The 25991-nt window shown below is 35.5% G+C and overlaps 1 protein-coding gene and 1 long non-coding RNA gene across 3 annotated transcripts in view; one reads left to right on the forward strand and one right to left on the reverse strand.

Annotated features, from left to right (window-relative positions):
• The window catches only part of LOC131033237 (uncharacterized), a 62968-nt gene extending 39191 nt beyond the window's left edge, over positions 1 to 23777 (reverse strand). The window contains exons 1-2 of the long non-coding RNA XR_009103580.2: positions 22918 to 23777; positions 18657 to 19164 (exon numbers count right to left, since the gene is read on the reverse strand). This is a non-coding gene — a long non-coding RNA (uncharacterized LOC131033237). The remainder of the gene's footprint in view (positions 1 to 18656; positions 19165 to 22917) is intronic.
• The window catches only part of LOC131033236 (DNA (cytosine-5)-methyltransferase CMT1), a 192154-nt gene extending 167097 nt beyond the window's left edge, over positions 1 to 25057 (forward strand). For both annotated transcript variants that reach the window (XM_057964407.2, XM_057964408.2), the window contains 6 exons: positions 15365 to 15483; positions 15595 to 15696; positions 16033 to 16076; positions 24145 to 24214; positions 24351 to 24454; positions 24607 to 25057. In XM_057964407.2, coding sequence (XP_057820390.2) covers positions 15365 to 15483; positions 15595 to 15696; positions 16033 to 16076; positions 24145 to 24214; positions 24351 to 24454; positions 24607 to 24766 — 599 coding nt within the window. In that variant the 3' untranslated portion in view covers positions 24767 to 25057. The remainder of the gene's footprint in view (positions 1 to 15364; positions 15484 to 15594; positions 15697 to 16032; positions 16077 to 24144; positions 24215 to 24350; positions 24455 to 24606) is intronic.
• Positions 25058 to 25991: the final 934 nt, after the last annotated feature.

Raw genomic sequence — 25991 nt, forward strand, 5'->3', positions numbered from 1 at the left:
TTGGGTTGATCAAGTGCATAGAGAGGTAGAGGCAGTAACCATGGGAGAGGAGGATAGAGAGGTATAGGCAATAGCCTTGGCATAGGAGGAGAATTGCACACGAGAAAACACCTTAGATGTTGGTGTGTCACTAGGGCACAGGTAGATATCATGGTTGCATCATCATCCAGGACCTATCTTAGACACCTTTGTAGGAATGTTGAGTGATGTAATCTCCTCTAAGCCATAGGCTTCTAGTTTTTGTTTTGATATTTGTTTTGAACTTTTGATTTCGTGGATTTCATTTTCCATGAGTTTTGTATGCATTTGACAATATATATCTAAATGTTTTATTTCCTTCAACTAAATAAATTTCATTTATACTTGTGGATGTGATGGTTATTTATTAAAGGGTGCATGAAACCAGTTTCAAATCCTTAAAATCTTTGAATTTCATGGGTTTTTCAATTTGTTGCGTCTTTGTCAAGTCTAGGCATTGAGTTTGAATCTGGATCTAGGGCAAAAATCAACTTGCCAAGTCTTGGGCAAGTCTGAGTCTTGTAACACTACTTTGGACTAAATACTTTGCAAATGTTTGATGAAGGAGTTGGCCTTATCTTGCTCTTTTTGCAAATGCACGATTGTATGAGATGGCAAAGATGAGGGCAAATCATATGGAGCTGAAGGTTGAAAACCAAGACGTACCTCATGTTAGTGTTTGTTTTATCATCTACCAAACATTAGAATAAAGTACCCAAAGATAATTTATCCTCTCTTGAAAAATCACCGCTTATGCTAAGATTGCTAGAAGATCATATGGTGATTCCAAGGTTTCTTTAGTCAGGTCTTGATGCGTGGATAAGCTCAATGGGCATTGTGATTTATTGGTAATACACAAAGGGACTTACACTTGAACGAATTGTCAACAACTTTGGGACTTAGATGAATTTGTCAACTAAAGCTCTCTCTGCTCTTTCTTTTGGGGATTTTCGGGATTTAAGACTTTCAAAAAAGGACAAAAGGGATAAGGGCTGAGAATTCTACTATACTCCTATGAATTTCAGAGACAGTATTGATTCGGTGAACTCAATAAACCACACTTTGTTTGGCCTCACTTAAGACAACTTACACAAAGTGGATGCAATCTTCAAGGGATGTGCTTATGATTGGAAGTTTATGCATACACAATTTGGAAAGCTCAAACTAACTTTGTACAGAGAATGAAAATCATCCATTCACCAAAAGTATGAGCAGAGATACACCATAAACCAATACTTATCAGATCTTTCATTCATCTAACAACATAAAATAGATTCTAACTAATGTGTTGAAGAAATTGAAAACCTTTCTTAATCACTCAAACAATAGGGATTACAAAGCTTTAAGAGAAAGCACACATGTAATATATTATCTAAAAAATGACCTTCATGCAACAATATTTCAAAAACCTCACACTCTCCAAATGAGAGGAGGCAACCTTATATAGTAGTCCAAAAATTATGAACGACTGAGATCGAGCAATGATCAAGGGCTCAGATTAAAAGTTCAAAACCCTATTTAGGGTTTCCCCAAACTCTAACAGTTAAAATGAATAAGGAGACAAGTGGCACAGCTACTATTCTCACTGAGGTGAGTGTCCAGTTTCCTTATTTGTAGCTTCGATGTACCTGGACACAAGAAGTTGCACCTCCTCTATGGTGACACTTGGCAAGTTGCCAATTTGGAAGTTGACCATGTCCACATCATCAGTACAGGTGGCAAGAGTGTCTTCCTAGTCAATTGCTTGTGTCAAGAAATTTTTATCTATGCGTATGAAGCTCGAAATTCTGGAGAGAGATCCTCAATAAGAATTGGCCCTGAAACTTTGAAGAAGTTTCCTTGAACTTTGGCCCTCAAATTCTTTGCACGCAAATGCTTTTCTCGCACCTCATCCTGGTGCAATATCTCAGCTGCCACAAAAAGACCTTGTCTTGAATATCTTTGATGGTCTTTTCAATCTCTAAACACTTAGCCTCGTATTTTCTCAAAGATTCAACCCTTGTAACAAAAGCAAAGTACCAAGTGCTGAAATCATATAGGTCACCGGGCTGGATGACTTTTCTATTTGTAAGATTCTGCTGAGAAAGTCCTCTGATTACTTTCAGATATGTAATTATTCTACTTTGAATATCCTCAATATCTTCCCAAGCTTCAGCTATGTCTTGAAGTCTTCTCAATAGGGAAGAGGTGGAATCATGTGTTGATATCAGGTTCTCGATGAGTATGTCAACACGTTCTGAAGCATCAGAAGTCCATCCTTTGGCTTCTCTGAAAGTCATCTTCATGTTTAATGATTCTTGTGGAAGAGGTATGGGCGGAGCAACAGGCACCTCCTCCCAATCTATTGGTTTTGTCAAATGTTGAACATATCTCTTCCATTGCTCATTCTCAACATCAACCTTCTTTTTTTTTTCCTTTTCTTTGTTCAGTCTTGCCTTGAGGGCGTTGCAAGAATCATCAAAGTCTTGGATCTCTTGGGCCTGAGTAGGCTTACCCAAGTTCACGGTAGTGATTTCATAATCCTCAGGAGTGATGTTATCCTGAGTTTTCCTTGCCTTGGGTACTACCACCTGAACTGTCCAGCATAATGTGCTATCTCTCTGGATCAAGGAGAATCTCTTGGCTGGTTTGGGCGGCTTCATCTTGCTGGATTTATCTAACAGCCAAAAGTTCAGTTGTATTATCTATATGGTGCACCTCCTCAGGAACTTTGGCTTTCATTCTTTCTCTCAACCAATTAGGAATGGTTGACTACTCCACACCACTCTCATCAAAATTATCTTGTACCTCCTTCGGTCCAGTGACTATGCCATCCAAGAATTCTCTTGGCTGCTCCAAGTTCTCAACTTCGATAACCTCAACCACTTTGGGTTCTTGTCCTAGTTCTTGAAATGGGAACCAAACTGGTTCCTCCATGATCTCCTCAATGACAAGAGAAGGAACTCTCATTTCTTGTTCTTCTATCTCAACATCTTGCTCTTGCTCATCAATTATCACTCTCAGTGGTGTGGTAGAGAAAGCACTTATGGTCGAGTGACCTTCTCTTGACTGCTATGGTCCACCTACATCTACCTCTCCAACGACCTTCTTTCCTTTTGCCTTCAATGAATTTGCAATGGGCTTTTTTCTTTTCCTCGATCCCCCACTTTCGAGGTTCCTGTGGCCACTGGACGTTACACCATGATTCGAAGACATAGATTCATCTATCCCCATAAGATCGTATGTGAAAGTAACATTCTTCGCCTTAAGCTACTTTGTCTTTTGAGCTGCCCACCATTAGGAATATTCAATTACTGGCCTCAAAAGATCTCCAAGGTTAGACCTCTCAACATCTGACCAATCAATAGGGGCAAGGGGCTCATTTTTCAAGACGACATAGTGCAGTTGCTCATACTCACTGTCCTCCTCAAGCTGGTCCGCTACCCGGAATACTTCAGAAACTCAGATTAAATTTAGTGGAATTCTAGACCACAACCTCCTTATGTCGAAGATGTCAACAGGGTTGACCCAATAATCTTCTAAGTCTGGCCTATGCTTGAATTTCACTTCAATTACTTTCCCCATTTTATGAAAAGGGTCAAAATGACTCCTTGCTTGGTACTGGAAAAATGGGTACCACTGGATCTCCTTATCAGCAAATGCAGCAACTTGGGACGAAGGACATGTTTCTAACCCAGCCCAATAGTAAGCGAAGACGCTCGTATCTTCTGCTTCTTCCTCTTGACACATAAAATTTTCGAACTGTCGTACTACCTCGAGTAGTACCATCCTGTTCGTGGGAAACATAGGCAATTTGTATGGCTGTCCTGAGAATCCTTGAATCCTTAGATAAGTGAACTTGGGGTACTGAATAAACCAATATCCAAATCTACTAATGAAGTCCATCGACTCTTGAGAGAGTCACTGATGAGTACCCCCTTGAAGGGTTCTGGTGATATGCATCAGGAATGCATCGTTAACTCTCTTCAAGTGGAACTTTTTTTCTAAGAGCAACTGGGTATAGTAGTCATAAATAGGAAACTGGTTCTCCTTGTTCTCGATAGCGCCTCTTCATACAATACCTTTGTACCTATATGTTCTGGCCAAAGAATAGATCAAGTAGGAACTTATGTAGAAAGTCCTATTCTTTTCCAAATTTCTCAATTGATCAAGAAGGTTATCGCTAATGATCCTTGCCCAATTAATCATCTTCACTCCAGCGGTGACCTCGTGGATAAAGTAGTACATCCATGGTTCAAAAGGAGCACCCTGCTGGCTTCCCATAACACTGTTCAAAAGGACGATGAGGTCTCCATAATCTTCTTTGAAGTATGCCAGTACACGGAGTTTGGGTATTTTAGAACTTCCTTTCCTTGGCTTTTCCAACCATTGATGGTTGATGTTAGCTTCTTATTCCTCTATGTGATCCTTGTACAATTGTGTCGCCTCCTCCCTGGTTATGTAAACAGTTTTGTGGTACTCGGGGATACAAAATGCTTCTCTAATTGGCACTTCTCCAATGTTCGCCAGGATTCTACCGTTAGGTGCTACTATTTCTCTGCTTGCTGGGTTGTAATCTTTGGAGGATTCTGCTACTAACTCAATACACTGCATTGCTGGAAGGAAACCAACAACTTGACGATTCCATTGTTCATCATCCTTCGCACGATTGCTGTAGGTAGTTGAGCGCCCGTGCCATACATTCTCTTCTTAAATTCCAGGAGGTCGATATGACCCAAGTTTGTACCAACTTGCTTCCATTTAGAATTCATCTTCGATTCCGGAGGGGACTCTTTGTCTACTAGAAACTTCATTTTGCGTGATGTCCCTGCTTCGAAGGTCATCCAAATCTGCACAAGAAAACAAATAAACTTAAGTTATAATCTGCATTTTAGGTGCAATTTCAGAGTTTGGAGGCTAAGTAATTTATGATTGGTCTCTTCTCAACACTTAGCCTTGAAAATTGGATTTTCAAATACTTTGATATTCTGAAAATTTCTAGAAAATCCCTTGAAAATCATCAAACTAAAGGAGTTTATAGTCTGATTTTAACTTCAAAATCAGAATTTGGAAAAATTTAAGTTCATTCAAACTTGTTTAAAGGCAGAAAATGAGAAAGAAAGAAAGGGAAATCTGCTAAATTTATTCTCTCTTTAAACTTTGAGGAAAAACTTGGGTTCAAAACCCAATACCCTGCCTTCAAAACTAATTTTCACCTTCAAAGAAAGAAGAAGAATGAGAAAAGAAAGCTGCTTGGAGGATGAAAAATCAGATGTTAATCAGAAAATTAATGAATGTCTTCCAAACAGTCAAGGTACTTCCAAAATCTGTGTGCAAACTTGTGAAAAATGGTTGAAAACCTCAGACTTATACTTGAAATCTTTCTCGAAATTACTTTGATCTGCAGAAAATTCTTCAAAATACTCTCAACCTGCACAAAACTTCTCTCAAAATGCCTCTCAACTTATTCTTGAAATTCGAACTTCATCTGATGAAATGAGAGAATGAAAGGCATTTGTATTGGAGTTTGAATTCTTCACTTAGAAACACAGAAGATCTTCTAAAATTTGTTTCTAATTTGTCCTTCATACATTGAACTTGGACATTCAGTTAATGAGCTTGATTTGAATCACTTAGAAAGTTTCCAATTTCGGTGCTCAATTGAACTCAGTCCTTTAAAGGCAACTTTTGTCCTCATTTTGAGTATGACTTGATCCTTAAGAAACTTTCTATTTTGAATTTTGAGTTGAGTTGAATCACTTAAGAAAGTTCTGATTTCTAAAATGAAAGTTTCTATTTTGAATTTCAGTCCATGATTCAAACTTAATCTTCAATTTTCCCACTTCAAAAACTTTCTAAATTTGCCTTAATTCAAACTTGATCAAGATCTTTGCTGACAGTATGAGGGAATATTCTTTTACTCCAAATTTAGCATGTTTCTCTCTTGGGCGGACTTTCTTTGACTTTTTCCCCTTCAACCAAAGGTAGGGCGGACTTCTCCACACTTAGGAACTTTTCTCTTGCAGCATAGGGAGGACTTCATCATCATAGTGCACCATATGTATTGTTAGGGTGGAGTTCATTTGCTTCAGGAACCTTTCAAGGCGGACTTTGACTGATTCAGGAACCTTTCCCAAGCTAAGGCGGTGTTTGTCATCTTTGCTTCCTTCATGACTCATCAAACACTTCTCCATAGGGCAGACTTGGCTAATTCTATGCACCATCCTCAAGGTGGACTTCAACATGGACAGGAACCATGGAGGGCGGACTTCGTAAACTTCATGCTCTCCAAACACTTGCCAATTCCTCCTTAGCAGACTTCCTTAACTTGATGCATCTCACAAAGGTGGACTTGAGGGGAGTTAAGAACCTTTCACTAGCATGGTAGACTTCACCATTTCCTTGCACCTTCTTGTTCATGATAAGGCGGGGTTTGAGACATTGTGGAACCATGGAGGACGGACTTCATTGACCTCATAACTTCTTCCAACACTTCCAAGGCAGACTTCTTTGACTTTGTGCACCAACTCATGGCGGGCTTAATGAATTTCAAGAACCACATGATCAAAACTTGAAATTTCCATAACTTGTGCAATTTTTACTGGATCGCCTTGAAATTTGAAAACTATGCTTCAATCATTCACTGAATTCCTCGGGATCCCTAAAATTTAGGAGATTAGCTTTTTGGGTCATGATGGAAATATTGTCATTGATGTCAAAGATGCAAGAAGACTATCATCAATGTCAAAGGTGATAGTTAAGGAATTTGTTAATGGAGATTGATGAACATATAGTTGATGAGATTGCTATACTATGGAGATTGATGAACACATTATGCTATGGAGATTGAAGGGAGATTGATGGAAACTCGTCATTGATGTCAAAGAAGGTTACGTGCTATTAAACCTAATTGAATAATCTCGGATGTTGATATATATACATTCACAGATGCTGATACAGATGCTGACATAGATACTGATACATATATACATTCATAGTATATAGTTGGGGTATAGTTGGTATATACAATGCTGATATACATATATACATTCATAATATATGTGTGTGTGTGTGTCTGAAGCATAATTACATTTATATAGGGATGAATATGCATAAATTGATTCTATTAGCATTGCTTCTATTTGCATAGGTTTATCAATATAGTTTCTCTTTAGATGCACCGCACCTTTTTTTCCTTTTTTTGTCATATTATTTAAGATGTAATTAGTACACCACATCATAGCTTAAGGTACCAAAAGAAAGTAATTATCATATCAAGATACTTTAATTTGCTTGTGTATCCTTAGTATCTCCTGAATTGCCTATTTGGAATTTTTTTAAGTGGAATATTCCATGAGTTATTGAAATTATATATAAGGACAGATGATTTGTTGTCCCTGTGATTAATGAATTTCTCATACAATGTTTAATTCTTGCATGATCCATAGCGAGGTCCAAAATCCTATACATAAGAGAATTGAAATATAGATTAGTTGCACAAAATTACATACAAAACACAATTGATAATTGATAGTTCAATGTAAGTTGTCAAACATCAACAATAAATCAAAATGGTTTATCTTAGTGATTTGCACATGTAAAATCAGAACGAAACGTCACATTGCTTTTCATTGAGAGCATTAATGTCATTAACTAGTTCCTTGGTTGAAACTAAGGAATGTTGTTAGTTAGGGTTAGTTTAAGTCCTTTTTTAATCATTCTTGTTACTTTTTTGGGTTGTATCGAATTCTCTTTCTATTCTCCCAAGGTGGTCCTTGACGGCTATATTTAGCCTTGGCACATTCAAATGTATTTATTGAGGCCAAAAGGCACAACCTAGGGAAAACCTAGGCCAAACTTCAACTAGGGTTAGAATGTAGTCTAGACTAGTTTAGGATTGGTTAGAATTCCTACAAAACCTAGAAAAATAGTTTATTATGCATTTCACAAACTAGTTTATTAGGAATAGGTGTGTTGTACATTTGCAAGTCTTAGTTACAATATTGTAATATTAGGTTCCTTATTTCCAATGATATAATTTCAAGATTGTAGATTAATAATGCAATAATATAATGGTGAATTTGTAAATAGTGCCCTTTTGGACATTATACTCTTCTAGACACTTGGCATTAGGTATAAGAGTACCTATGATGTCTTGTAAGAACATTTAGTGAGTTGATTAGTCCACTAGGAAAATGGTGCTCCATTATGGGAAGATCAAGAGTTAGGAATCCTTTAATGTACAATGGATTTAAAGAGGTGAGTGGCTCTTGCGTGTATCTCATTTATGTATGTTGAAGTTTGGGATGATTGGCACACAGTTTCTTTGATGGTTTTGAATGTAACTGGTGGTTTTACTCAAGCTTATTTTCTATAAATCAAAGGCTTGGGTGAAAAGATTCATATTGACAAGTTGAGAGAACATTACTGTGTTGCTTGTATGCTTTAAGGAGTGAGAAGCCCCTGTTGTATGAGGAGATTTAGATTATGAGTGTATTTGCATATCCATTTTGGATTAATACATTGCTAAATCATTCTATGGTTATGGGTATTGTTCCAAAAAGGTTTCCCACATTACGTAATGCATCAATCTAATGGTGTTCTTATTGTTGCTATTTCTCACACCATTTTCAGTTTGATATAATTATTATTTCTGATATATTTCAGTCATTGAGATCAGATTTACAATATATTTTTTTATTTTTTACCAAAGCATTAGCTCATAGACACAAAATTTTGTATTTAGAGTTGTGTTGGATTAACCTTGTGTAAGAAAGGACGCCTTCTTTGGAATAGCTACTTTGGTTGGAGTGGAAGAAATTTACTTTTTTTTATCTGATCTGAAAAAAGATTTAATGACAAGTTTGAAACGGGGGATGTCTTGGAAGAAAGAAAGCAATGTAGAACAGTGATTGGGAGAGAAAAGCCCACTAATATATCAAAGAAAGACTAGAAGAAACCTGATGAACATGAAAGAGGCATTATTAGGTTGTTTTTATGTTTTCTTATTCTAAATGTATCTAAAGAAACAATTGCTCATATGTTATGGAAAGAGTCTCATAAATAAATTGTCTAAAGAGAAAATTATATTCATAAAAAATGAGTTATGAAGACTTGGTAGTTGATCATCTAATTGCTTTTAATTTGATTGTGTTTACTTGTTAAATGGATTATACAATCACTCAAAGCACAAATTTCATAAGCACGAGCGATTCATTCAAGAATAGCACAGTAATTCAAGAGATATAATAGTTGTTTTCTTTATTCATTCAATGCTTTCATACAAAATTAGGATAGGGAATAATTCCAACAACATGGCCTCTTTTTTGGACTACAGAAAAACTATATAAACATGTCGACCATTGCCATGGAATTCCAACTATTGGCAACTACCAAACTAATTCATTAGACGACAAGAAAAAACCATAGTCGTTGATTAACCAAAAGTACAACATAGCTTACATGTATTTTATTCTATCTACATGCCAAAAAAATTTGTCTTCTAGATGATAGAAAGTAGACTAAACAATCATCAATTAGCGGCAGAGTTAGGAGAGCCCTTGGAGGTAATCTGAACACTGAAGGAGTCGAATGTTGGGAGACTGCTGCTTGTAGCTTATAGACTTTGTACATTGCTTCAAGTGATGGGTCGCCAAAATCTCTCTTTCTTTGGATGTTTTGACCATCTAGACAACCTCCATCAACTGAATCTTGGCCTTCTTATTAGCCATTTGGAGTTCTGTTATCTCCTGATTTTCTGATCTTTCTCAACACACTTACATTATTCTATGGTTGTTGTGTTTGTTGTGCTAATTGAGCTTGCAATTTCAACTTCTAATCTTCTAAATTCTCTTTTAATCATTTTGGTATTCTCATGCATTCATCAATTTTAGCATGAATTGTACGTTGAGCTGCCATCCTAACTTGTAACATGAGGTAGACATATCTGAACTGGTATTCTATAGGAGTATAGAGCTTCTAAAACCTAGCCATCTTATCCTTAAAAGTATGGTGTGACTTGCATTGGAATTCTATTTATTTTCATTTTTGGTAGTTCAATAGCAGGTCACCCATGAGAAATACAGACCAAAATGAACTCATTATGCAATCTTCTTCCACAAATTATTGGATGTGCCTAGATTCCTGTAAGAGAAAGGGAGAATGAGTGTTGTCTAACTTCCAAGCAATATTGGCAACATCATGCATGATGTGTGCCTTTGGTTCCAAATCTTGAATATACTATTGAATGGTGTGTACTGGATCCAATGGAGGAGATTTCTTCTTCTTCCTCGTGCTATGTTGGGCAGCTTTTCCAGTCCAAGTGATCATTGTCATCTTTTGACTGTTGAGGACTTGTGGTTGAAGACTAGGAATTGACTGATTATTTTATTGTGATTGTTACTTTATTTTGTGCATAAGGCTCAAAGGAGGATAGTTTATGACATCAACGAAAAAAGGGAGCCCCCAATAAACTCAACCACTTGTCTATATGCTTCAAGGCATCCTTGGATAATTCTATAAGTTTGGTGCCAAAAGGAGATGTAGTTGTTTAAGGTATTGGTAAGAGGAGTCAAAAGGTCTTGGAGAGCACAGGTTCAGCCTTTCTTGGTTTCCATTGTTGGCTTTAAGCTTGGTTGGCATTATGAATTACAGTGACACTTTCTAAAGTGCTTTCGGGCTTCTGGAGCGTTCTTCAAACTTCTTAGAGGGCACGTCTATTTTTAGTAAGTCTTTGAGATGGCACCAGTCATCATCCCACTGCTTAAGTTACATCATGACATGATCGGAATTGCATTTCAATGCCTTGGTAGTGCTTTCTCCAACTCAGGTGGAGTATTTAAAATATAAACTTGAGTTTTGGATGTTTAATGTTTAATTATTTACTCCAGTGTTACATTTATTAAGTTGTTTTATGTCCCCTCAAAAGTGGATGCCTAGGGAAAATTGAAGTGGGACTTGCACATGAAAGTCAATTTAATATTTCAAAAAGGCCTTTGGTTGGTAAAATTGATTATTTTATATTATTTCAAAGTGCTTTTTCCCTCCAAAGATATAGGAGGTTGAGGGTCGCATTTTCTCATAGGCTATTGATTTGGTACTGAAACGCTATCAGATTGAACCTGAGAGTTCTTCCTAAGATCTTCAAATGATGAAAACTCTCTCTAAACTTCTGGTTTTGGATTTGATAGGCAATCCCTAGCTGAATTTAGTGTGATTTTATTCAAGAATCACTTTTGAGCTCCAAGCAAAGTTTTCAGTTTTGGGTTTCATGATAAAGGGCTTTGATGTGTGTTTTAGTCTGCAGCTTTGAAGTGTTGCTTCCAATTCTGTAGAGGTTATTACAAGTTTGTGCTGGGCCATTTGGAAATACCTATTGCTGGCCATACCCCCTTGCATTTCCGGATTGGGTCGTACCACTCTTGGCAGGTGTATGGGTTTGGTAGATGCATTAGCTTATTTTTGGCACCATTTGGTTTGTTATTGCAGGTCATACAGGTCAGATTGTGCAGAGTTATCAGATTGAGAGGTCATTCCATATCTTATTGTTGTTGTACAAGTTTCTTGGAGGGCTTGCGTGAGGGTTTTAGTCTTAAATGCCTAGTTCATTGAGGCTTTTCACAATTTTTAGTGGCACCTAGACCATTACTATCATTTTCAGTCCATAATGCACCAAACAAACTGAGATATGAGAAGTTTTTGTTATTTGTTTGCTAGCCGCCCTTGTGTAAGAACACCCCCTAATTTTTTAAAAATTTCTTACAAATAAACTCAGCAATATGAACATGTAATTGGTAGTTTATTGCTGTCATAGATCTGAGATGGTCTTAAAACATGCACTTTGCAACTCATCAATTCCTTGACAATTTCATACTCAAATAAATGGTTCAATAAATAACACAAAGAATACCTTAAATCGGAACCGATGATGAACTCAAAGGGTCTGCCTTGTGAGTGTGAAGTGGACAGGTCTGCAAAATGGTACTAAACAGTCTGCAATCAGTATGAGACTTCTTATAACCGGTCACCCCAAATAGCCTTGATCACACATTAATGTTCACTAATCACAAAAACACATCTCCAGCTAGTCCAAATACCACAAAATGAGAGGAAACGAGAAAATTATTGCAGGTTTAAGTCATTCCAGTTAGCTCTAACTCTGTCCATAATATTCAGAAAAGGGGTGGCAGCCCACACCAAGGACAGAACAAAAAGAGTGAAAGAGCAGGAATATGTTATATTGAGAGACTATTCTAAGTTTAAAGCAGATTGTCTGTCTCTCTCTCTCATTTGCCAGATGCTTCAGAGGGAAAGGAAATAGCTATTTAAAAGAGGAACTAGATTTTTTGCCTTGAAAGAAAACGCAAGCCACTGAAAACAAAACAAGACATGAAGTAAGAAGCCAGACACCTTCTCCCATTGATGAACAATCAGATCATCGTATGCTATATAAAGTTCCTCCCTTGAAAAAATTAACAACGCTGAGGAAAAACCGCCACAGAAATGGCAGAAACTAGATTTCAACTCACAAAAGAAATACAGCCCCAAACATCAGTAGAGAAAACAGTCAGCCTTATCAGTCTGCAGAAGAGAGGAATTTGACCAATTCACATCTGTCAATTTCTTCAAGGATAGTTGAAATATTACAGGTTTTATAGTAGCTACTGTAATGCCCCCTTTTATTAACACTTAGGAAATAGGGACGATTACCTTGCAAAATCAATTGCAAGAGACTTCCTTCCTTTAAACCTTGATTATTATGTTCTATGAAACTACTTATGAATATAAACTCATATAATTGATAAGATATATATAGAGTATTTCAAGAACAGTCCATATATATTTATGAATAATATCAATATCACTGCTACTTCTGATTGGACAATTTAATATATGCTAAATGAATTGATCCTTATATCTGCAGTTAGTGTAATTCACAATTATGTCTCTGCTATGTCTGATATGACTGAAGCAATTATGCAAAGATGATCTTGTTATACAATATGATGTAGCCTTCTCTGATTTGGCAATGGAGGATATGCTATAATGTCTTCTAATCACTTATAGCGATTTACTTGCTAGTTCTGATCCAATCTTTAAATGTATGCAATATATATGATGTCAATATCACTTAAAGCGATATGTTGCTGTTTCAGATATGGAATTATATTCTTGCAACAAGTTCTGATGCTGTTTCTGATATCTCTGATTAAACCTTGCAACAATGGTGCTGTCTCTGATTTTGCTTTGTATGTATGCAACCAGTTAATACCAACAAGGCAATCGCTCAATAGAGCCTATCCAATATGGATACAAAGAGAAATAAATACAAATCCGATGATGTCTTTGGGAATGGATTTGATCCTCATAATATATCTTGCAAGATCAAAGGGTTGCATCATTTGAATGTTTAAGAGACATATCTCTTCTTCAACGTATCTCTTCATAACAGATTGGTTTATCATATACATCGCACCTTTCATACTTAATGATTTTTTGTTATCTTCTTAATTGCTGCCATCATAATTAATAAATCATACATGTTCATCTTAGTCACTGCCTTGGCAATTGTTGTTTATGGGTTGACTAATCATAGGAATCGCACCCTTTGCATTGCACCTTTTACACGTTATAGTAAGACTCTTTTAAAAGGTTTAATCGCATCATAATGAATTGTTTGCACATTAACAAGGTGATTAAGGTTGCTGTCTATGGTCTGTATGAGATCGCTGCTTATTAAAGTGTTAAATTATTATTATTTCATTGCCACCATATATTGTCATTTGTCTCCAATATTATTGCTGTAGTATAAGGAGACCGCTGCTTTGTATGAAGATGAGAATCTAATTGCTGCCATTACTGCATTGCCATGAATCGTTGATGAAGTTGGTCATCCTAGAAACTCATCCATGATGACTGTCAATGCAGGATCAGTATCGATGAAGTCCATTATCATTGTGCAATATCAATGATGAGGATTAACTGATGATGAACGCAAGGTCTTTCAATGATGGCCCCATTATCCACCCTTCTTGAGGCGGACCTAAGAACAACTTCTTAGTGTCGTGATAGGTTGCTTCTTCTTGTTCGATGGAGGCTTCATCCATGATAACCATATTATTTGCCTGTGATAGACCTTTTTGATTGTCTCATCCTCAATATCATTGTCTTCTATCTCAGCCATGTCACTTATAATGTCTCATGGAATCACTCCAACCCTTATCACGTGGTGTGATGGATGCATGGCGATCTTATATTAAACAACATGCTTGTTGTATCATCTTTATATCTTAGTGCCACTAAGGAAAACGATTTTCCTGATAAAACTATCTACTTGCTATGTACAACTTACTTCTAAATATCTGATGGTGCTCAAGGTCTGCCAGTCCTTGACCACATAAGGGTTTATTGCTCTTATATTATAATTGCAAAGATGGGGACATCACAGCAACTCACAGTCCTAAACATAGGCATTGTGGGAAAAAAAATTAATCTTCCCTAGGTATTAAATTTTTATTTCTACTTTTAACCTGCTGTATTTAATAATTAGATTTCAAATTATTAACTCCATTACTTGTTTATTGGATGATACCTTTGTTGGAACATCCAGCACATTCCCTCAGGATGTGTGGCATGGCTTAACAGCCTACTGTGAAATCCTTAACTGGGATGGTAGCGATCTCCTAAACAAGCCTCTTTTGGGGAAAATGGCCAGCTCAACTACCTACAAGTTGTATCAAAGAAGAATTGCAGGTTCAAATCCCCTTGGGTAACTCTGAGGGGGAGATTGTTGGAATGTTTCCAGCATATCCCCTTGAGATTCACGTCATGTTAACAGCCTCCTGTGAGATCCTTCATTGGGATGGTAGTGGCTTCCTGAACAGGTGCATCTTTTGGGAAAAATGGCCAGCTTTAACTCCCTACAACCTTTATTTCCATTTTTTGATTGCTTTTTTAAGCATCTTTTCAAACTTTATTTCTGGGTTTTTTTGAAAATTCTGGGTTTGTTTTATGTTTCTTTAGCATAGTTTCTATAAATATCATTGTGCATTGCCAATAACTTTTAATATTTTACACCTTTTCACTGCTATTTCCACGTGGTAACTGTCTAGATAATAAATAGCATAGATTTCAAACCTACATTTGATTTATTCAGAAAGAAAGAAAGTATATTAAAGTCCATGGATGAATTTTATCTAGAATAATCTAGATTTATGAATTTCAAATCACTCCCACTTGTTGCTGTAATTCTTTGAACTTCAGCATTTCTTATTGATATCACTAAAGGCTAGTGTAATAAACAAATAAATCGTGGTTACAAGAAACGTGTTTTTAAATTTTAATGTGTGCAAGCATTTATGTCTTGCAGCCTTCAATGGAGGAAATTCTTCAGGTTCAAAACGTTCAAGAAACAAACTCTTTGACCATCGCCCATACATGCTGAATGAAGATGATTTTGAACGCACTTGTAAAATCCCAAAACAAAAGGTCCACACTTAAATCTATATATATTTTACATTTTCATCACAGCCTCTGAATTTTTACATTTATCTATTCTGTTCAATTTGTCTAAATATTAACAGGCCTATTTTCAACCAGGGCGCCAATTTCAGAGACCTTGAAGGTGTGATTGTTCGTTCTGATAATAGTGTTGAATTAGACTTGGAGAATCGAGTTTTGCTTGCTTCAGGAAAGCCTTTGGTAGGTGATAAGTTTTATTGATGATTTTGGGACAAGCTTCGAGGACATATTCTGAGTTTCCAGTGTGCAACACTTACAGATTTTATTCTGAACATCAAGATGATATAGGTTAAATGCATTGTACGGAGATCACTTTACAACAGTTGCTATGATTTGCCTTCTTGTTTACAGTGTATTTACGTTTCAGGTTTTGTATGCATATCATTTTACATAAGCAGCTATGAATGGTTGGAGAAAATTAATTTTTTCTGTTGTGTTTATCTTATTTATTTTATTTCTCCACATACCTTGAAGGTCCAAAGTTCCCTAAGTGTCTTTGTATTTATTTAACTGCAGGTTCCTGATTATGCTGTTAGCCTACTTCAAGGACATTCATTAAGGTAAGGTCTTTTATCTCTTGGATTTTCTTTTTCAAAGAAATTATTCATATTTGAATACAGCATTTGTGGGTCTGAAACTCCATTTAGAAGCATCTAACAATTTCCTACAACCTTACAATTCTCGTTCTGATAATCTTTTACTCTCTGAGCTTAGACAATACCAGTTCATTTCAGTTGAACTAATAAAATCATGATGTCATCGTAAGTGTTAGTTTGTACAAAAGATGAAAAATATCTGGAATCTAGCGGGAAATAGTGAAAGCATGAAACTCTAAGAATATGGCTAACCTTTGTTTTGGTGGACAAGACGCTAGAATATGATATCAATCATCGTGATGGAAGATTAGAAACAAATTACTTTGCTTGAAAATTTTAGAAGAAATTTTAACATCAATCACATATAGCAACATCACTTTCAATTAATGATGAATTGGCACCATATTCATTTAAATCAATGACATTTAAGACAAAAGTTGCAACTTTTTCCCATCTTTTTTGTATACAAATAAGGAATATCTGCAGCCCTATTAATTTCTTAATTCTTAGAGATGCTTTTAATTTGAGTTAATAAACTTTGATTCTTGATGTAAGGAATATGCTCCTGAAAGTACGTATTTTGAAAGAGAATTTTGTCTTGTTTGTCATTACGATTCTTATAGACATTCTCACAGGAGAGAAATTCCTTTAAGAAATGATTTTCTCTAATCACTATCAGGGAATATTATATGTTTGGTAGAGTTTATGCTTTCTCTAATCACTATCAGAAAATATTATATGTTTGGGGAGTTTATGCTAAATAGCATATAGGGTAAAAAATTTCTTTGACATAGAAGCAGACGCTCCCTTTAAGAGTAAAAATAAAACTAAAAACCCTAGAAGACTCCAGCTACAGACAAACAAACAATTTTCAGAATATGCAAAGTAAACAATTTTCACAATATCCAATGAGTATTCTTTGATGGTTTTTAACATGCAATGAAAAATTAGCTAATTTGCCATATCTATTTCTTCTTATGGGGAATTAGTATGGGACCTTACATTGCATGCACATACCAATGAAGGATTTGTATTTTCTATGACTTTGCCAAGAAAAGAACCTAACACAGCATACACTTTCTAACTATATCTGCAAAAGTAGTAACTGTATGCAAACAATAATTGAATTGAAGATTTGTAACACACAATACCACAATCCAAACACACAAATATTAATATGAAAAGATATCAACATTCAAATCAACAACAATCACAATACAAAGCTTATAATTATTGCAAATCTGTATTTGATAAGCAAAATGATTTGTGTGAATTATAAATTTGTAATAAAAAATAATTAAAGCATTGTAATTTCATGAAAAAAAAATGTATACAAAACCTAGACAAACCCAAAGGGCATAACAGGTTGGTAAAAGAACATAGTAGAAAAATGCAAAAGGATTGAACCATGACCGTGGTAGTGTCTAGGATTGAACCACGACCATGGTAGTGTCTATGGTAGAACTATGACAGCAGTAATGTCCATGACATAAACACAACTGTGGTAATGTGCACCAACTGTGTAACCTAGAATTTAAAACAAAAAGGCACCATTTCAACTTCCAGCATCTGCAAGAATTCTTCTAGGGCTTGGGAGAATGTTCCAGCATCAACAGCTATATAAAGAGGTGTTGGGAGGTGTTGAGGACACTTGAGAGGATAAACAAAAGTTGTATTGATCAAAGGAAGGAATATTCAGCTGTTCATAGGATTTTGGAAGGGCCGAGAGCACAGAAATTGCCATTTTACGAGCAAGGGAAATAATAATATTGAAAATAGTTTACTAAAAACCCAAGTACAGGTTGTAATGAATGATGAACCTTAAGGTCAGCAAAAAAGAGTAAGGACAAGAAAGAGACAAAGGTAATCAAACTATTTATCCACAAGCTGGCCTAAATGTAGGCCTGGGATAAAGAACACTTTAATTATAAACAGACAACACAGCAAAAAAGAACTATTTAAGTATCATGGCAGTATCAATAAAATGTTTATTCTCAAGAACATTTAATCCAGTTACTGTCTTCGTAGTGATCAATATCAAAAGCCTTCATGAGGGGATGCTGTCATCATTGTTATCACTATCTCAATTTGTTAACTCCCAAACAACTAAGAGCATGGAAATTCTTCTACAACATATTATAGTCTATATTTAATAATCTTCACATCGCTCTTCATTGAGAGTATTAAAGTCAATATTTGTTTCAGTTTCATTTGAACCACAATTAGTTGTAGCACCACTCCCACCAGCTGTGTCATGTTCAGAAATTGCCTCATTTATAGAGACTTCGGAAAGTTGTGGAATAGTAGCATCTAAGTTAACAAACTTGAGTTACATCCCAATTCTTCAACATGAAATATCCCACTCTATTCTGGATATTTTTTAAAGGTTTTGTTTTCTGAATTTTTTTTTATTTTTTGTGGTTCTTTCATATATTGAAAATAAAATGCAAGAGAATAACAAAGAACAACTTCTGAATGCTAACTAATAAATAACTTAACAAACTCAGAATTTTTAATTGCAACAAATGTAAATTTGGAACATACCCTATTTCCAATGCCTCTTGCCAAGCAATATACATCAGCAGATGATAACAGCAGGTCTGATTTCAATCTCTAACAGCAGCAATCAATATTTTAATATCTGGAAATGCAGTCATAACCCTGAATTTTGCAATGCCTAGGGTTGTCAAGCAACCCAAATCCAAACACCTAGCTGGAGGATGATAAATTGCTAATGAATAGGGTTATTGTTAATAGAACTGTACGGCCTGATTTTGTTGTGGGTTTCTAATCTGAACCTTCCCTAAGAACCCACACCACTCCTCGGAACAATTACCTTGTAGGCAAGAATGGTACAGCCTGCCTAGGTATGGTACGGCTAGTAAGAAACAACAATAAACTCCTCAAATCTGCTGATAAATCTACTCTGAAACCCTTCCCTGAAATGCTCAACAAATCTCTGTCAAATCAACACCAGAATGTATCAAATGATGCACCAGCAAAACCCCTGAGTGGAGTCTTCAATAGAGTATTCTTGGGTGATCTTCCACACCTGCAAATAGTATTCATCTTGAGAGTTTTCATTCCCAAAAAGCCAATCTTCAGCACCCTGCAAACCCTTGTTTTTTCTTCTCTTCAAATTATCAAAAGCAATTGAATGATTGAAAATTGAAAAAGCAAATCAATGCTTTATATACTACAGCCAAAACCCCATGCCCCAAGTTGGCTTTTTACCATGTAAATGAAGCTTGCTTTTAATTTATTCCTTTTCTCATAGTTGGTGGCCACATGAAGAATAATAAAGTCACTTTATGAATATTTATGAAAAATTATTCTTTTAACCCCTTATAACTCCATTTCATAAAGTCACTTAAAATAATATTAAAAACATTAAATGACGTAAAGTTAAAACATTGGTTTAACTTTAAATATGTCATTATTTATTATTAAATCAAATAACCATGATAAATGCCAAATAATAGACCATCAAACAATCTGCCAACATTTCTTGATATAGAAGTCACCAACTGAATGATCCCTCATGACTTACTATAAATAGTAATTATGAGCAACATAACCAAATGACTTACTAAAACTAGTAAGGATGAATAAAGTGGTCCAAGAATGCTCCGGAAGGCCATGTTTGACTGAAGAGCCATAGAAAACCCTCACAAGGGTCCCCTAACCATCATGTTAATCCAAGAGGACCAAGTGATGGACTAACCTCTGCAACTGATAACTGCCTAGGAAAAGGGGGCATTACACAACAACCCCTCATTGTAATCAAGTCTCTTATATGAGAAGAGACAGATTGGAGTGCACAAAGACCAAACTCTTATTTTTGCACTCAATTGGTTGCCCTTAATTGAGTGGATGGAGCATGTACTCCAATTCTACTTAGTTGAAGAACTCACAACCTGTTGAATATGCATTCAACATTTACAATAACAAAACATAAATTATAAATTATGAATTTATGATATATAGCAGCTAACGAAAATTGAGAAAGTTAGAAAATAAAAAGATGCATATTTGAGAGTGAGCTTTTATTGCAAAGGCTGCAAGTAAATAGATCATTCATCAACATCCTTTTTGTACTTGCCTCAAAGAGCACAAACATCATGATTCTTTGGAGATATGAAGTGGCCAAGTTCACTCAAGAATAACACTTTGTATATCTATATTTGGGAATTTTCTTTTAAATGCAGTCTTTAGCTAGTAGTAACCTCTTCGGCCCTATATGGTGCCATCCTCTTTGGCAAGAAAACTATCTTTTTGCCATAATACTTTGGGGGCAATACAAATGCCAAGAGATGTGAGCGCATGGTTATCTTGTTTCAACGATCAACAATGATTTTTTGCACTCTTTTGAAAAATGCTTTTGTAGGCTCACACTCGTTGGCTTCTATTACAGTCTTTATTTTTTCAAATGTGGAGTTCATGTCATCAAAAATTTCACCCAAACATAGGTGATCTATATTAGTATACCTAATCATGTTAATATTGAGCTTAGTGAAACTCAAAACATATTTTACACAAGACAGCCACTCATCATCTAGGATCAACACCTTCATTATTCTTTTCTTTGTACTTTATTGCCTCCATACACTTCAAGGATTGTTGATGAGCATAGCACTCAATGTATCTTGCACCTCACAAGTCACCTAAGATGATTGTGTAATGCAAATTGAGTTTCGGTAACCTGATATGGTGTAAGAAAACAGATCAAAATATTAAAGGTAGATGACATGTCACATATCAAAAATTAATTTTTTTTAAATATATGAAGAGAAAATTTAAATTACCTTCAACAACTTCAAGTTGGAAGCAGTCTTGAAGATGCTTTCTAGCACATCATGATTGCATACAAAAATTTGAATCTCCTCAACCTCCATGTATTCTTTTTGGACTTATTGATTTTTGTGACAATATTTTGCAATATTGAGTAGAGTGAGTGACTAGTGCATCGTGTCCAAAACATATGATTATGCATTCCCTCCTTTATCGAACCAGCTACTCTACAAATTTTACATTGCTCGTTATGTAAAATCCCTATCCCAAATATGTCCCAAATTTTTGCCCTTTCTGCCCATTGGGATTATCTGTTAAATGACTGTGTAGTGTGCCAATGTTTGCAAGTGTAGTGATTATTGTTTGATATTGAAACGTTCTTTGTATGAAACTCATAAACATGTGAAAATAATCAACATTTATTGCAGAATGATAAAGATTTTCTGTATATAAATTTCTGCTATTAGAGTACAGAAATAATAAATTGTATCTGACCTGTTACAAGCCACAGGGAAGTGGAATTTCAGTTGCTCAATACATATATTTTGATGTATATGCTGGAAGGAATACATAATATTAGCAGACAGCAGCAAATGGAGATTATCATAAACCCCAAGTCCTTGCTGATGCACACTGATTTCCAGCACCTATCAAGTATATGACATATAATTTCCCCTTACAGGTATACGTCCAGCTCCTCACATATATTCAGCAAACAACCCTCCTGCCCATAAATAATTACCAGGAACAGCAGGAGGAGGTTCCACGTCTAGGCAAGAAGGTATAGGCAACTAGAGTGCTTTCTTTTCCTTTCAAGTTCCAAGTTGAAATCTGTCTTCCCATGTTCCTATTGAAAATGCTTATGCACTGAATATAAAGGAGAACCGTCCCTTAAGAGATAACCACTCGATTCTATCTGCATATAATAATCGCCTTGGTCTGTGCAATGCTCACACCCAGGAAGATGAGACACATAGCTGAATAAATAAACAAAGCGCGCTCACAGCAGTTCATACGCCTGGTATAGTGGAAACAATAAATCACCTTCACAAATCTCCAGTAGCTAGACGTCTAGGAAATGTCATTTCACACTGAAGCGTTTTTCCATGACTGGTGACTCAATGAGCTTGCTTGTAGCTCTCCTCAATAACTAACTGAAATTTGTCCTTCTGAAAAGACTTCACAAATTTCTTGAAAACCTTTATCGTTTAAACCATAGTAGCAAAAATCTTTTGGGGAAAAGATCGGCAAACCAAAAGTATAAGATTTTTTGAAAAAATCGGGAGAAAATCATGAATAAATTGGGAAAAAATCGGATTAAAGAAAAAGTGTATATAATTTTTTATTATAATATATTATAATATAATAAAATAATAATTATCATTATTAGTTACTTCAAACATAGTGAGAAATTTGAATGAAATCTCCAACAACTCGCTAGCGTAGACTAGTCTCACTACTGAGTTTAGGGTTTTTGTCCTATGGTTTCCAGCTCCAAAGCTCTCCAAATTCCAAAAGGAAGAAAAAGAATCCAAGCAAATAAAATAAACTTCGGATACCTTCTTTTACAATAACCCCCAGAAGCCACAAGATGAACTTTTCAAATTCCCGCTCTTTTAATATATCATTTGAATCTAGTAAAAAGGTGATTTTATTAATCTCCTTAAAACATTTCACTTGAGTCAATTTACAAAACTTTTTTTAAATTAATTAAATAATATTACCCATAAAATATACTATGGCTGGGAGGAACTTCTACTCTAATACCACTCTAATATCCCCCATTGGTTCCTTCAGAATTTTTCATTTACACATTCATTTTTTCAAACACTTTGCATGTTTCCTTTGGTAAAGGGGTTTTATTTGAAGATTTTGGGTATATTTAGAGTTTCATTGCATATTGATCATGATTAAAATGAAACATAGATTACATACATTCATTTAAAGAAAATATCATGCAAAATTCTAAGAAGAAAACCTGCAATAAATTACAGAAGCATGTAATATCTCTAACCTTTTTATTTTTCTCAAACATAGACTTGTGTCTGGCTGTCATTTAGCTGCAGATTCAGCAAATATGCTCAGATTAGTGAGCAATAGCAACATGAGCAAAAATATCCACTACCAGTGCATTCATATGAACCTCTTTCCCATACAAGGAGTAGAATGGACTTTCAGCCATAGAAAATATATTCAGAAGACCTCAATAAGGTTCAGATCTGAATATTAGACCTTTATTTGGATGTACCAGACTGAATCACACAGCAACAAACCTACAATTCATACATCAATCTGAAAATGAAAATGTAGCGCACAGAAATATATAGCAGCATCTGCAATGAATATTGTTCCTTATGTTTGCTCGGAATGTGCCATCATGTCCAAGAATGAGGCTCAAACCACCCACGTCCAGCGAATATCCCATTTCCAAGCAATATGTCTCACAAATGGCAGGGAATAAGATGCCACAACCTCCAACAAATCTCAGACATGTAGCAATCACAGTACTGTAGCAAGTACGACACTGTAACAAGTGCAACATTGTAGCAAGTATGGACTGCCGTAGCATGCTTCCAAAAATTCATAAAATCTTCATCCCAGTACCTTGAAACTTTACACTAAAAACTAGGGCATTGATCCATGAAGCACAATGTGAATTCTGAAATGAATCCTCCCAAGATACAATCGGAATTTTGTCCAATCTTTCAGAACCCAAGATGGAATTGGATTTTTTTCCTATTTTTCAAAACCCAGGGGTTTTCTTCCTGGGGTTTGCTAGAAACCGGAAGCTCTCAAGCTCTCCGAAAGAAAATAATAAACCAAGCACACCAAATGATTCCCTCAATCCTCCTTTCACAACCTTTCAGTATATAATTTGATTCATTTTAATAATAAAGTGACCTTTAATAAATTTGCATAATATGAAGTTACTTATTATAATAGTTGAGGAAATATTTAATTAATTTAATGACCCTTACAAATAATTAAAATTAACCATCTTATAATTTTATTTTTTAACGACTTAATTTTAACCATTTAACTATTTTGGAAGGTCAACAAAAGGGATATTACAATGCATTACATATGATTGACTTGGTCAAACTAGCTGCTGATATATAATGGCAACGTCTTGCTGCCTAATGATCAAGGCACGAGTATTATTTTTCATTAATACGTTTCTTGAAGTAATTTCCTCACAATCTCCACTCGTGATTTCTTATTCACTAATCATCATTTCCAGGCCCTTCGGAAGGATTTGGTGGGATGAAATCGTGAGCACGGTTGTGACAAGTCCAGAACCTCACTGTCAGGTCTGTCTCTTCCATTTTAAAGCTATAAATACTTCTTAATTTTTGTCTTCAAATAAGGCTAGTTGCTTGGTTAATTTTGAGGATTTTTAATGGGCTGTCTTTTGTCTTTGCTTTTGAATTTTGTTTTTCTTTTCAGACAATATTACATCCAGAGCAGGACCGAGTTCTCACAATTCGGGAAGTTGCACGGATACAAGGTTTTCCTGATTACTACAGGCTTTTTGGTCCTGTCAAACAAAGGTTTGCTTGAACTTCTTAGTGTGTATCTACTTTAGATGTCCGTTAAATATCTAAAACATTAACCTTATTACCACCTAATGGCAGGAGCTTGAAACTTTGGATCCAAAACCTGAGTTCTTGGGAATTTCTAATATTTTCAAGTTTATGAATAGGTACACGCAAGTTGGAAATGCAGTGGCTATACCTGTGGCTAAAGCATTAGGTTATGTGCTGGGGCTTGCCATTCAGAGAAAATCTAGCAGTTCTCACATGGTTGAGCTTCCGTCAGATTTCTCTACCACATCAATAGCTCCTTCTAAGGAAAACGGGTGAACCACTTTGGACGTCCAATATCAATTTTGAATTTTACATTGTGTTGAACTATCAATCCGAAATGTGGTTGGGCTAAATACTTTAACTGTTACAGCTATTTTATATATGCCAAATTTGATAGGTTTTCCTCTGCATGCACTATAGCATAAGCATATTAGTATAAGGTAAAAAAATTATAAATGGAATTTCGGAAGGTGAGAGAGATAAAAGAACTTCTGAACATAAACTATGTTTTTCCTTCTCAAGAAGTTGTTCATCAATATCTAAGTTATGAATTATGTTGGGTGTGCATTTAATTGGATACATGGGATAGTTTGATATCACATTTCACTGTCTTTCAGGTTCTTTCATTATGGGGTTAATGGCATGTTCGTCATCTGTCAAGGAGGGGCATTCCTGTCTGATGATGGAGATCAATATTGTCTTTTTTAGCGTTTTAAGTAAATGTTGAAGCCCCTCACCTGTCTTTAAGAACCCCATTTTGCTCTATCACAAAACATTGACGTCCTATACCTTGTGACTACTGATTGATTATGCAGCAGCGATGATGTGGGAATTGAAGACATAAAGCACAAATTTAGGGGAAGATAGTTTGTCAAAATATTAGAAAATAAAAAAATGGAGAAAACTGTATATAAATATTTAGGCATATTAGACTCTTTGACAATAATAGGCTACACCTATGTAAACGCAAGGTATGTACAATTTTAATGGAAAATCTCGGTAAGAAATTCTATCTATAAGTAGCTTAATCATATAGCATAGCGTGTAAGCATGGAAGCACAATCTATTAGTGTGTATAATTAGAATCAATGAATGAATGGAGAAATTTTAATGACCACGAGACCCAGCACTCTAAAAAGTAATTTCGTGGACCCAACAATCTGACAAACCTAGCAAGTAATCCCCAATCATTTAACGGGTGGTTAACTAAAATAGGTGCTAAAATAGGTGTAAATTTCTTTGTCGACCGTAGCCCTAACAAAATGCTTTTGAGAATTGTATATAGTTCAAATTACTACGTGTGATATATATTCACATTACATAGACCATTCTGATGCCATATATTATTTATATGATTTTGCAATAGAGATAAGACAATTAACATCATGTGAATTAAGCATGCTTTGAATACTTTTATATCTATCCATTATATCATAAGAATTATGTAGCATTAAACAATTCGATAGACATAATGCCTTCTAATAAACTATATAATATTAAA

The sequence above is a fragment of the Cryptomeria japonica genome, chromosome 10 (genome assembly GCF_030272615.1).
Source record: "Cryptomeria japonica chromosome 10, Sugi_1.0, whole genome shotgun sequence".
Taxonomy (NCBI): Eukaryota; Viridiplantae; Streptophyta; class Pinopsida; order Cupressales; family Cupressaceae; genus Cryptomeria; species Cryptomeria japonica.